Source organism: Stegostoma tigrinum, chromosome 9, assembly GCF_030684315.1.
Source record: "Stegostoma tigrinum isolate sSteTig4 chromosome 9, sSteTig4.hap1, whole genome shotgun sequence".
In the NCBI taxonomy this organism is placed as follows: Eukaryota; Metazoa; Chordata; class Chondrichthyes; order Orectolobiformes; family Stegostomatidae; genus Stegostoma; species Stegostoma tigrinum.
The window spans coordinates 59,690,933-59,704,744 of record NC_081362.1 but is presented as its reverse complement, the minus strand read 5'-3'; the positions used below and the strand labels follow the sequence as shown (position 1 = coordinate 59,704,744).

Here is a 13,812-nt window from a genome sequence, read left to right as displayed (position 1 = left end):
CCTTTCAAGAGCTGACAGATTTGCTTTCGGAATATTATGACCTCAAGCCTGAACTAATTAGAACATTGAACATAGAACAGTACAGGCCTTTCGGCCCATGATGTTGTGCCAAACATTTACCCTAAACCTAAGGTCTATCTAACCTCCACCCATACCTTATACTATCATCCATATGCCAATCTAATAGCTGCTTAAATGCCCCTAATGAGGCTGACTCCACTACCCTCTCCGGCAATGTAGTCCATGCCTCTACCACTCTCCGAGTAAAGAATCTACCTCTGACGTCTCCCCTATATCTACCTCCACTCACTTTAAAACTATGTTCCCTCATAATAGCTACCTCTACCCTAGGAAAAAGTCTCTGGCTGTCCACTCTAACTATACCTCTGATCATTTTGTACACCTTTATCAAGTCACCTCTCATCCATTGTTCTGATGAGAAAAGCCCTAGCTCTCTCAACCTTTCCTGGTAGGACCTTCCCTCCATTCCAGGCAACATCCTGGTAAATCTCCTCTGCACCTTTTCTATCACTTTCAAATCTTTCCTGTAATGAGGCGACCAGAACTGGACACAATACTCCAGGTGTAGCTGAACCAGGCTACAGCATAACTTCACGCCTCTTGAACTCAATCCCTCTAACGCACCATACACCTTTCAAACAATTCTATCCACTTTTAGGAAACTGTGGACATGAACCCCAAGATCCCTCTGCTCCTTTACACTGCCAAGAATCTTTCTATTAACCCTGTATTCTGCTTTCAAGTTTGTCCTTTCAAAATGAATCACCTCACACTTTTCAGGTTTAAACTCCATCTGCTGCTTCTCAACCCAGCTCTGCATCCTATCAATGTCCCTTTGTAACCTAGTACTGCCCTCCGAATTATTCACAATTTGACCCACCTTCGTATTGTCCGCGAACTTACTAATCCACACTTCCAAATCATTTACAAAAATCACAAATAGAAGAGGACCTAGAACAGATCCTTGAAGTGCATCATTCGTAACTGAGCACAATGTTGAATATTTTCCATCCACTACTACTCTTTGTCCTCTAAGTGTCAGGCAATTCTGAATCCAATCTGCCATATTTTCCCCTATCACATGCCTCCTTACTTTCTGCATGAGCCTACCATGGGGAACCTTATTAGATGCCTTACTTAAATCCATGTATACCGCATCCACTACTCTACCTTCATCCGCGTGTTTGGTCACGTCTTCAAAGAGGTCACTAAGGTTTGTGAGACATGATCTACCCCTCACAAATTCACATTGACTAGCATGAATCAAACTGTGCCTATCCAAGTGATCATATACTTATCCCACAGAGCCCTTTCTAATAATTTGCCCACCAAGTCTGAGACACTATCAGTTTTACTCGGCATTTCAAGAAACAGGGGAATCTGTGACCGGACTTTTGACGAGTTTAAGATAATTAGATGAGGCATGTGGCTTTGATTTAATCCTTAATGTGATCTGAGAGGCCACCTGGTAAAAGAGCATGCTACCTGAAGCTGGACTGGATTTAAAAAGGCTCCACAACTGGCTTTGTTGTTAAAAAATACAACATGTGGAGCATTTGAGTTACAGGACACGCCGATGGAAATGGACACTCCTGCCAGGCCGATTGAACTTGGGGGGGTCATCACTTGAGTGAAGAAAACTGCATAGCCTTACTCAGGACATATCCTGAACAGAGGACTCTAGGTCAGCCCGTAGCAAAACGCCAAAACACAGCAATGCTTTGGTCAAATGGTTAACATTTTCTTCAGGGTCCAGGCCTGCAAATAGTTGTAGTTGCTGCCTGTGTGTGGACTCAAGACAGCAAAAGAGTCCCACTAGGGACCGAATTGAGTAACAGAACTCATAAGCTGATATTCGGGAGAGTGTACATCCTAGAAAACCTACTTACATCTTGCGGAAAAATTAAATTGCTTAGTGTCATCCAGATCTGAACCAATCAGAATAAATGTCTGATTAAATGTTCCTATTGGAGGTTGATACCAGCGTGGCTGTATCAGTGAAGGCAGAACCAGTCTTTAGCAAAATTCGCTCTGGATTAAGTTTGCTTGAGACCTTGGCTAGGCTGAGAACCTATACTGGGCAACCTTTACATTGAAGGGTAAAGCTTTGGTTCCAGTCTTTTCTGAGAAGCCACTGGTTCGGTTAACACTGGCTGTAGGAAAAGGCTTGGGCTTAATTCTAAAGGAGTAAAATTGATAGAGAAGGATTTATCTCAATTGGCCAAACGTTTTTCAGTTAGAAAATGGCTACCTGAGGAAGTCCTAAATAAATACCTGGATGTTTTTCAGGAAGGTCTAGGGGCTATCAAAGGGGCCAAGGCCACCTTACATGTTGACCATGAAGCAATTCCATGGTTCTGCAAGGCCCACCCAGTGCCATTTACCTTACATGCCAAAGTGCAGACAGCAATCAGGAGATTGGAAAGCAAGGATTCATCAAACCTGTACAGTTTGCAAAATGGGCAGCTCCAGTCATATCAATTGTGGAGCCCAGGAGGTTGGTTAGCCTTTGTGGAGGATTTTAAACAATTGGTAAATCACTTCTGGCATTTGGATAAATACCCAATCCCAGGCATAGAGGACTTACACGCAAAGTTGGAGAATGGCGGGGTGGGGGTGGGGGGTCGCGATGGTGGTCGTTGGGGGGTAGAGGGTGTGCTGTCCGTCACAAAGTTGAGTATGAGCCAAGCAGACCTGCAATTGCATTTAGATGAGGATTTCCAGAGGTATACTACCACTAATACTCTTAAAGGTTTTTAACAATATACAAGACTGCTATCTGGGCTATTGTCTGCCAGTGCCATTTTTAACGGACGATGGAGAACATTTCACAAAGTCTACTGCAGGTCACGCTTTATCTGGTTGATATGCTAATAATAGCCATGACGTGGAGACACTGGTGTTGCTCTAGGGTGGATAGTGTCGATGGTACATGACACCAGGTTGTCGTCCAACAGGTTTATTTGGAATCACAAGCTTTCACAGCACTGCTCCTTCAACAGGGAAGATGAATAAATAGCATGTAGAGCATTTGGACATCGTCATTAGATGTTTCTCCAAGGGGGTTTATGCCTTATAAGGGAAAAATGTGAGTTCCAGACACACTCAAGTGACCGACTTGTGCTACAGAGTCAACAAGGCCGGTTACACCCAGAGGAAGATTAAGTGAGGGTGATCAAAGATGTCCCAGCTCCCATATCTGCAACGGTACCTAGGTCCTTCCTTTGGCTGGCGAATTATAGAACATAGAACATAGAACAGTACAGCACAGAACAGGCCCTTCAGCCCATGATGTTGTGCCGACCATTGATCCTCATGTATGCACCCTCAAATTTCTGTGACCATATGCATGTCCAGCAGTCTCTTAAATGTCCCTAATGACCTTGCTTCCACAACTGCTGCTGGCAACGCATTCCATGCTCTCACAACTCTCTGTGTAAAGAACCCGCCTCTGACATCCCCTCTGTACTTTCCTCCAACCAGCTTAAAACTATGACCCCTCGTGTTAGCCATTATTGCAGAAAGTTCATGTGTAGCCTTGCCTCCATCCTGGCACCCTTATATCTGTTACTGATAAAGGGTCAGCCTTGGAAATGGTTTCGCAGCCAAGCCCTTCAGGGAAGTGAAAAAGCAGCTATCAAGGTCTAAGGCGGTGACACCCTACGAACAAGATCTGGTGCTGACATGCGAAGCCTCCCCATAAGTTGTTGGTTAATGTTGGCTCATATGTGGCCTGATGGAGAGGAATGCCCAATAGCATATGAATCTAGGACTTTGGCTAACACAGAGCACAAATACGCCCTGATGGAGAAGGAAGGCTCAGCGGTAATCTTTGGTGTGAAAAGTTTTACGGATGCAAGTTTGTAATAATAACAGACCACAAATGCCCGCTGTGGCTACTTAGACGGCAAGGCCCATAGCTTCAGGTCAAATTCAGCAGTGGGCTCTCATTCCAAGTGCGTACAATTACAAGTTGGAACATCATCTCGGAAGCCAAGTCGCAAATGCGGATGCCTTGAATTGCCTCCCTCTGGCAGATGCATCACTGGTGGTGCCAACACTAGATGAGTCCATTCTGGTTTTAAACTGTCTGGACACCCTTCTAGTCATCCCTGACAATATCAGACTGTGGATGCAAAAAGATCCCATCCTGGCAAAATTAAATAGATGATGATGGGAGAAACAAACGGGTCATCACAACCAGAATTGAAAACTTTCGGGATTTGGTGAGATCAGATCATTGTAGGCTATGGCATTTTATCATGGGGAGCAAGAGTGATTGTCCCAAGCATAGGTGGCTGAATTCCACTCATGGTCATCAAGAGGTGTCCAAAATGAAGAGGTTGGTGATAAGTTATGGTAGTCAGGATTGGATACAGATAGAACCACATTGGTGGGGCGGTGCCTTGAGTGCTAACAAGGATAAATATCACTGCCAACAGATCCCACATCCCTATTTGTGGAAATGGCCAGATAAATCCTGAATAACACTGTGTGAGGCTGGATGAACACAGCAGGCCAAGCAGCTTCAGAGGAGCAGGAAAGCTTGACGTTTTGGGTCGGGACACTTCTTCAGAAATGGGAGGGGATTCTAAAATAAATAGGGAGACAGGAGGAGGTGGATGGAACATGGATAAAGGAGAAGATAGGGTGAGAGGAGACAGACAGTTCAAAGAGGCGGGGTTAGAGCCAGTGAAGGTGAATATAGGTGGAGAGTTAGGGGGGGATAGGTCAGTCCAGGGAGGACAGACAGGTCAGGGGGCACGGGATGAGGGTAGTGGGTAGGGGATGGGGGTGGGCCTTCAGGTGGGAGGAATGGTTAGGGAGGCGGGGACTAGCTGGGCTGGTTTTGGCATGTGTCCAGGGAAGGGGAGATTTTGAAGCTTGTGAAGTCCACATTGATACCCTTGGGCTGCAGGGTTCCCAAGTGAAATATGAGATGCTGTTCCTGCAACTTTCAGGTGGCATCATTGTGGCAATGCAGGAGGCTCAGGATGGACAGGAGGCCCACCCTTTGTGGAACACCTATGCTCTGTTCGCAACAAAAAACTACACCTGCCAGTCGCGAACCATTTCAATTCCCACCCCACCAACACCTCAGATGACATGACCATCCTGGGCCTCCTGCATTGTCACAATGATGCCACCCAAAAGATGCAGGAACAGCATCTCATATTTCGCTTGGGAACCCTGCAGCCCAAGGGTATCAATGTGAACTTCACAAGCTTCAAAATCTCCCCTCCCCTGACCACATGCTAAAACCAGCCCAGCTAGTCCCCGCCTCCCTAACCATTCCTCCCACCTGAAGCCCCACCCCCATCCTCTACCCACTAGCCTCATCCTGCACCCCCTGACCATCCTCCCTGGACTGGCCTATCCCCCCCAACTCCCCACTACATTCACCTTCACTGGCTCTAACCCTGCCTCTTCGACCTCTCACCCTATCTTCTCCTTTATCCATCTTCTATCCGCCTTCCCCGGTTTCCCTATTTATTTTAGAATCCCCTTCCCCTCCCCCCCATTTCTGAAGAAGGGTCCCAACCCAAAACGTCAAGATTTCCTGCTCCTCTGATGCTGCTTGGCATGCTGTGTTCATCCAGCCTTACACCGCGTTATCTCAGATTCTCCAGCAGTGGCAGTTCCTACTATCTCGGGTTAATTCTGAAATTGGTTTCACATTGACTATACTGGCTTTTTCACAGACTCAGTGTTCTTAGGCGTTGTGGACGCCCACTCAAACTGGATGGATGTGCAGAGTTCATTCGTCAAAGAATAGGGCAAAGATAGAAAAGCTGTGAACATCTTCTGCAATAATTGGACTCTTGGAAGTGTTGCTCAAAGACAAAAGGCCTTAATTTACCAGTAGGAGATTTAAGTATTTCTTAAAGTCGAATGGCATTCAACATATAAGGACAGTTCCATACTATCCATCATCCAATGGTCTGGTGGAAAGAGCTGTTCAAACTTTGAAGCCAGGCTTAAAAAAACAGCTCACAGCTTCATTTTATACCACACCGACCAGGTTATTGGGTCACCCCTCATGCAATTGCAGGCACAGCTCCAGGAGAGTGCTAATGGAGTGAAGGTTAAATCAGATCTTTCCACAACTTGGGATAGGGTGAACATCAGGAACACCAATGCTGGAAATAAGACTCCTCTAAGCAGGAGAGACAGTTTACTTCAGGGGACGAAGCTTGGTGTTGCAACCAGGGGAATGGCCCTGCATCCTACAAAAGGCACAGTTGACACAAGGTCAACACAACCATATGTACAAAGTTCGGGTATGTGAGGCAGTCCTGAACAAGTACATGAACCACATGAAAGCTGCAAACTCACAAACAGGATAGGAGAAAAATATACCATGACTTCAGAACAGCTGAAAAGGTTGTTAGACACCTCCATTGAGCAACAATGAAATCTTGGAGTCTGAGATGGTCATGGCGGATATCACAGTCCAACACCTTTACCACCTGAAGAAGACGAAATCCTTCCAAAGATATGGACTGCTCTTGTGCCCAGAGCAGATGCTGCGTCAGAGGAACTGGACCCCATGTGAAAACACCTCAGGAGAGGCTACAGGAGAAAAACAAGCCCAAATTCCCGGACTTAGAGGGGTAGGCATGCAGAGTTTGTAATTATGTCAGCCAGGTGGACATTATAGAATCTGAGTTCCCTAGTTGGGACAGCTAACCTGATCCAATCAGGGACCCCTGGCTAACAGATATAAATAGCAGTGTCAGAGGTTCTGTTTATTCTGAAAGCTGGCTCTGAAGAAGCCAGACCAGCGTCAAATACAATGCACATATAAATAAAGGGTGACTTAGTGATGGGATACTGGCCTCTGTGGAGTTATTTCACTGGGAATCCATTGCGAGCTTTAAGTAACTTATGAAAAAGAAAAGTATAGGTGAACATAGGAGTGGATGGGAACTGGGGTTTCCTAATGCTTCCTGGAGGTGGAAAGGAGGAGTGGCAAACTTTCCCAGGGGGAGTCAGGAAATCATGCAGTCACATAGCTAGAAGCAAGTGGGAGCAGACAACAGTGGAGGTCAATGCAATGAATGCAGTACTGTAGGATGCTTAATGATCTTACGTGGGGAGGCAAGCTCAGTGAATGCTTCCTCAAATACCATATCCAACAAACTGAACCAGACTCAGTCACTGCTCAAATTACATCAAATCACACTCAATGACACAGTTCCTCTTCCCGTGTCAAGAACAGGTTGTACACAAGGGCAGCAGGAACTAACCAGAAGGGGAGAAGCAGGCTTTTATCCTGTAATTCACATGGGGGCAAACCAGAAACATTACCAACACAACAGTAGCCTTGGCTGAATCCAATGAAAACAATGATATCTTCAGAGCTAATCCCTCTCCTCATATCCTACATTTTCTCATCTCAGAATTTCTTCTGCCTACAAGTTGCAGATAGCATAAATACTTTAATCCCTAACTTCTCATTGAAGCCTTTTCCCTGTGACTTTTGACTTATCAAATGCCCAAGAAGCGCAACCTCACTAGGCACTGGGACAAGAGCACAATGTTGTATTTCAAATTAAATGCTTGCAACCACAACCCATATTTGCATAACATATCAAGAGGGTAGCTTAGAAGCAGGGTCTGCATCTGTTGAGACACCATTTACAAATGAATTGCATCTGTCAAGACATACAAAACCTGATGATGGTGTGAGAAACTAGAGATCAATTCTTTTCCTTAATTCTAGATTTATGCTCAGAATATAGCTTTTCTACCTTCTCCCTAAACAATTCCATGTGCACCACAAATGTGCTAATGGCAGGTGACAGGAATAAAAGCAGAGGTGAGCTCATCAAGATGTTGAAGTTGTAATGTTTTGCTATTACGGATTTCAATGAGGAAAAAAAAAATCTGATGAGCATGTACAATGAAACACTTGGTGCATGGAAGATTTGCCAGAAAGCAGTCAGGGGACATGGATGTTTCTGGCACCAACTTGGTACAATACTTTGAGCAGAGCTAGAACTCCATTCTTTCCAGTATGATCAGTCCTATTTGCTCACTTGGTGGTCCCAAACATGATGAAGCAGATCATGGTTTCTGCCACCAGAAGTCTGGGTGGTTCAGAAGTTGAGATTCATTACATATCAAGTCAATTAACCTCAAAGCAAGCTCAAACTGATGTCGTGTAAGGTTCAACAACTGGAAATATGATTGTGAATACTGCAGGATGCCTTGTTCTCCATCAGATTACCAAGATTGCTGAAGCACCACCCTGATCAAGTGGAGCTGGCACCATTAAACAAAAACTTGCATTGTTCTCTCAGCAGTTCTGATTTTGGGCTCGCTACCCTATCATTCCAGTCATGACTTTGCTGTTGACCATCAAACAACTGGATCTGGTGCCTGTCATTCAGGAAGAGATGCTGAATTCTGCAGTCAAGTCTTCAAGACAGTTCTCCACAGTTATCTGCAATCTACTCTACTGAAATTAGCAGCCTTCCACCAGCCATACTGCATTTACTGAGAGCACATAGGAGCAGGAGGATGGAAAAAGGCAGTCAGAATGGATGTTGAAGAAAAGGAATCAGTTTGCTACTGCCTAATCCAATGCATATTATTCTGGAATAGGATGGTATCTCAAAAGTTTGAGCAACAGGTAAACAGCAGCAATGCAGGAGCAATATGAATGGTGTCTGCCACTAACAGGATGCAGATGTCAAACCAAAAAGACATTCTACCTATCAAACATGTGAGTAATATGGTAAATGAATTTCAGGGTTCATACGATACCAAGTATCTGGACTGAACACCCCCAGGATTGGAGGATCTTAACAAACAGGACATCCCTTTAGCTGTTCAGAACAAGCAGTCATACTCAACCACTGCACATTTACAAAAGCTTGCAACATAAGATCCAACATGAGGTGTGATTCCACAATTGGGCAACATTTTATTGATAATACAGACTGCGCAAAGAATTACATCAACAACTGATTTAGGATTATTACCTGGACTTGCAGTTGGCAGCACTTTGTGCATTAATAAACAATGCCTTGTTCTTTGCAGACAGAATTTACTTCACCTGTTACAACTCAACAAAGTGGGGGACAGCCATTCACTGGTTCATTGGTAAAGGCATTGCCCTGAGAAATCACATTAAAACTGTCAATCATCACTAATTAATACATCCCTGATGACAATGCCTCAACTAATCAGTGTCCACTTGCCAACCAATCAACACTCTCCTCTAAATATTGGCTTTCTGTTTAATTGGTATTGGGAATAGGAAGTTATCCTGAGAGAATGGAATAACAAAGAAGGGGTGGAATTTCAATTGAAAGACAAAATGCTAGAACGCGTATAAATGCTTTTTGGACTAAAGTGCCTGTTTTTGAGCTGTATATTCCATGTAATTGTATTTAAGAAAACACCTTACAAGAAAACTCTAAATACTTGATGGTTCCATTAAGTTATGCAATGGAAATGAGGCATTGGGAGGAAAGGTGGAGAAAAGTGGGATTCTGCTTGGTGCTTAATGTGTTCACAACTGCAAGCTTAAAAGAGTGTTGGCTGGAACATGGAGCTCCAAAAATTACAGCTCTGTCATCAAATGAGCCTTGCACATTGATTGCTGTCATAATCTGCCCACTCTGCACATATCTAGCGGATACTAATTGCACAAATGATACTTTTTTAAAACCAAGAAGTGTTCACGATACTTCTTGCCACAAGTACATGTGCATGGCTCAGAAACCACTCTAGATCCGAGTAAGTCCAGAAAACTGGGCACTTCCAATCCTAGAGGCATGTTAGCTTGACCCACATATCCAAATATTTCTACTTAACATTCCAGATGGTTATAACATATCCAGGTTCTGCCCATAAAATTAAAATTAAAATTAACATAAAGGTTTAGGTTCTTTAACTGAACATAATACATCATTCCATTTTTAATGCATCTTTGTCGAAAGTTAAATTAATTAAAATTTTTTACCTGCACCATGGTTCTGAAATCCATTCTACTCCGATAACCTCTCCACGTTTTCTGTATGAAGATTGCTACTTTCTGTACATATCTTTTGAAGAAAACAGATTTTATGTTATTAATTTCTTTATAAAATTTATGGTTTGAAAATTTTATTTTAAAAGTAGCTTTCTTAAACAGTCTCTACGTTTCAAGATGTAGGGCAGCTACGTCAAATCAGAACAGAATAATCTTACAAGAATTCAACAAAGTACTATGCTCAATTGCAAGCCTTTCTTTGTTGACACTGTGGTAGGATTTCTAGCCCTAGAAGGGAACAGCTACAGAGTCAGGTGGGCTTGAAAATTTATGATACTAGCTAGCATGCCAATTTTCTGGCATCATTGCTTCTTCGCTATATTTTGGGAGCAGGATCAGCAACTGAAGAGCCACTCCTGCAAACACAGGTAATCACTTAAAGGGATTAGAAGTCCCATTACAGCTGATTGTCAGAGACGAAGTAGAATTTTCTAGTGGCCTACAGGCTCACTGATACATCTGGGTCTAGGCCAGAAGGGATTGGGAGGGTGGGCTGGTTGGATTGCTAGAATTTGAATTGGTCCAGATAATTTAAGACTCTCTATCTTTCTGGGTTCAGCTACATATCATCACTTGTGGAATGAGTTTTCTTTTCACTGTAGTAGTCTGGCAGGTAAGGCTATTTCTTTCAATTTCTAAGTTTGAACAATGCAGAGACCGCACTTTTAAACAGAATGTTCTCCTTCCATCATTCTAAACTGCAGGCTTAATCTTCTTCCAAGGTAAAGACCAACCTCTTGGCACTTCAGTTGAAAGCCAGCCTGCTTAATTGGACAGCGAGTCTGCCCTCTAGCTACTAATTGTCCCATTTTTAGGAAAATCAAAGCTAAGTGAGTGTTACCAACACAGTGCAGGTTATGATTCCTATTTGACACTGACATCTGGGTCCTATGTCACAGGGGAAAATCCTGTCCCATTCTATCAATGATTCAGTTTACTAAGAAACCATGTTACCTCTAGTATAACAAGACAGCAAGTTTTGGTAAAAAAATGATTGGTTAGACATGGAAGATCTTTTAAAAACCATTTAATAAAGTTAAACCAAATTAAACCAAATTAAACTGGACTAAAGAATGCCAATCCCTTAAAGGAACATTGCAACAAATAATTCAAAATTAAAATCAAAATTAAAATATTTCATTGCAGGTATTTATAATAATAATGCAAGTCCTAAAGTAACAACTGGCCATTCATGTCTTCAAGTGTGCCAGTGGACACCACAAGCCTCCCCGAGGACAACAGCGAATGTACACAGTCCCAGAAGAAGGGCAAGGAGTCAGATTAAACATATTCCTTAACTGCCCATGACCAGGACCTGTTTTTGGCCACTCTGGCTTGAGTCTTCAGCACCTAGTGAGGAGGTCCTAGTTGGCTGTGGAAAGATTGCTAATGTAATCTTTATGTAATGTTATGAATTTATGCCATTTTGCAGATTGTTGTATTGTGTTTTCAAGTTTATAACCTATAAAGTGCTCCTTTCGGTTTGGCAAACATTTCTTTTAAACTACAATTTTCTCCTCGAATTTCACTCCTTGTATTCTTTTCGTACTGCATGCCTCCTGGGTTAAAAAGGATGGATTAGAGAATAGCCAATTGTCATTTTGAGCTCTGAGTCCCAACCGCTGGCAGTTTGTAATCAGAGCTACCGACTTTCCATTATTAGAAATGCGTAAGACAATTGATCAAATTAAACAAAATTAGAATTAACAGCCACAAAAGGACATTGTAACAAAAATCAAACTGTCAAAGGAAACTGACAAATTTAGATCAGAATGTTAATTTGGGTGGAGAAGATGCACATACCCTATCTGGCAACCACAGAACATCTGAAGCATAAACGGATACCATGTGCTCCCTCCCTAAGAGCATTTAGCATGAATGGAACCAGGGAAGAGAGACAGGCTGGCCAGTACAAAGACCTCCTGCATGGCCCATTTCAGCAGGGCCCAGGAACAGACACTGAAAAACTTCTCCAATTTACCAACCCTCAGTCTGCACCAGGAATGCAAAGATCAAAGATCAGGTGCAGAGGGCTTAAGCTTAAACAAAGAGTTAACATTAGACCCTCCTTACGCTCACAGACCACTTGAGACTGCAAAAAATTACAGATAGTTTGGAAGTCCATGCAGATATTTAACCTATAGTTTTACAGGACAAATTTGTGCGACACCTTCTGCCCCAAATCCCCGATGTTTAGAGGGATGACCTCTGAAGAAAAAAATGAAATAATCGCACAATTACAGGTTAACAGGTATGATTTATAGCCATTATAGGGACATATGTACAAGGACATCAAAGTTGTGGGCTAAATATTCGGGTCATTTTCAGGGATGTTTGGAAAGGACAGGTAGGAATGAATTGGCAGGACAGCATTGATGGCACAGGATGGAATAAGCATGATAGCAAGAAATGATCTTGGGTTGGAAGATATAGAATCCATATGGGTAGAGGCAGGAAATAAAAAGGGAAAGAATACATTGGTAGGAGTTATCTATCAGCCCTATATCAGTAGTGAGAGAACAAATCAGGAGATGATGTGGGCATTGTAAAAAGAAAGCAATACATGAATCAGAGGTGACGTTAATCTTCATGTAGATTGGGGTAGTCAGATCAGTAGAGGAAATCATGAGGAAATGTTCATAGAGTGTATGCAGGACAGTTTTCCAGAACAGTATCTTGTGGATCCAACAAAGGATCAACCTTAATAAAATGTGAGGCTGGATGAACACAGCAGGCCCAGCAGCATCTCAGGAGCACAAAAGCTGACGTGTCGGGCCTAGACCCTTCAGCAGAGAGGGGGACGGGGTGAGGGTTCTGGAATAAATAGGGAGAGGAGGGAGGCAGACCGAAGATGGAGAGTAAAGAAGATAGGTGGAGAGGAGAGTATAGGTGGGGAGGTAGGGAGGGGATAGGTCAGTCCAGGGAAGACGGAAAGGTCAAGGAGGTGGGATGAGGTTAGTAGGTAGGAGATGGAGGTGCGGCTTGGGGTGGGAGGAAGGGATGGGTGAGAGGAAGAACAGGTTAGGGAGGCAGAGACAGGTTGGACTGGTTTTGGGATGCAGTGGGAGGAGGGGAAGAGCTGGGCTGGTTGTGTGGTGCAGTGGGGGGAGGGGACGAACTGGGCTGGTTTTGGGATGCGGTGGGGGAAGGGGAGATTTTGAAGCTGGTGAAGTCCACATTGATACCATCGGGCTGCAGGGTTCCCAAGTGGAACATGAGTTGCTGTTCCTGCAACCTTCGGGTGGCATCATTGTGGCACTGCAGGAGGCCCATGATGGACATGTCATCTAAAGAATGGGAGGGGGAGTGGAAATGGTTTGCGACTGGGAGGTGCAGTTGTTTATTACGAACCGAGCGGAGGTGTTCTGCAAAGCGGTCCCCAAGCCTCCGCTTGGTTTCCCCAATGTAGAGAAAGGCACACCGGGTACAGTGGATGCAGTATACCACATTGGCAGATGTGCAGGTGAACCTCTGCTTAATGTGGAAAGTCATCTTGGGGCCTGGGGTAGGGGTGAGGGAGGAGGTGTGGGGGCAAGTGCAGCATTTCCTGCGGTTGCAGGGGAAGGTGCCGGGTGTGGTGGGGTTGGAGGGCAGTGTGGAGCGAACAAGGGAGTCACGAAGAGAGTGGTCTCTCCGGAAAGCAGACAGGGGTGGGGATGGAAAAATATCTTGGTGGTGGGGTCGGATTGTAGATGGTGGAAGTGTCGGAGGATGATGCGTTGTATCCGGAGGTTGGTGGGGTGGTG

The 13,812-nt window shown here is 44.1% G+C and overlaps 1 protein-coding gene across 1 annotated transcript in view; it reads right to left on the bottom strand.

The window, feature by feature from the left end:
• The window catches only part of spata17 (spermatogenesis associated 17), a 317,410-nt gene that overhangs the window by 287,769 nt on the left and 15,829 nt on the right, over positions 1-13,812 (bottom strand). The window contains exon 3 of the mRNA XM_048536385.2: positions 9,998-10,079. Coding sequence (XP_048392342.1) covers positions 9,998-10,079 — 82 coding nt within the window. The remainder of the gene's footprint in view (positions 1-9,997; positions 10,080-13,812) is intronic.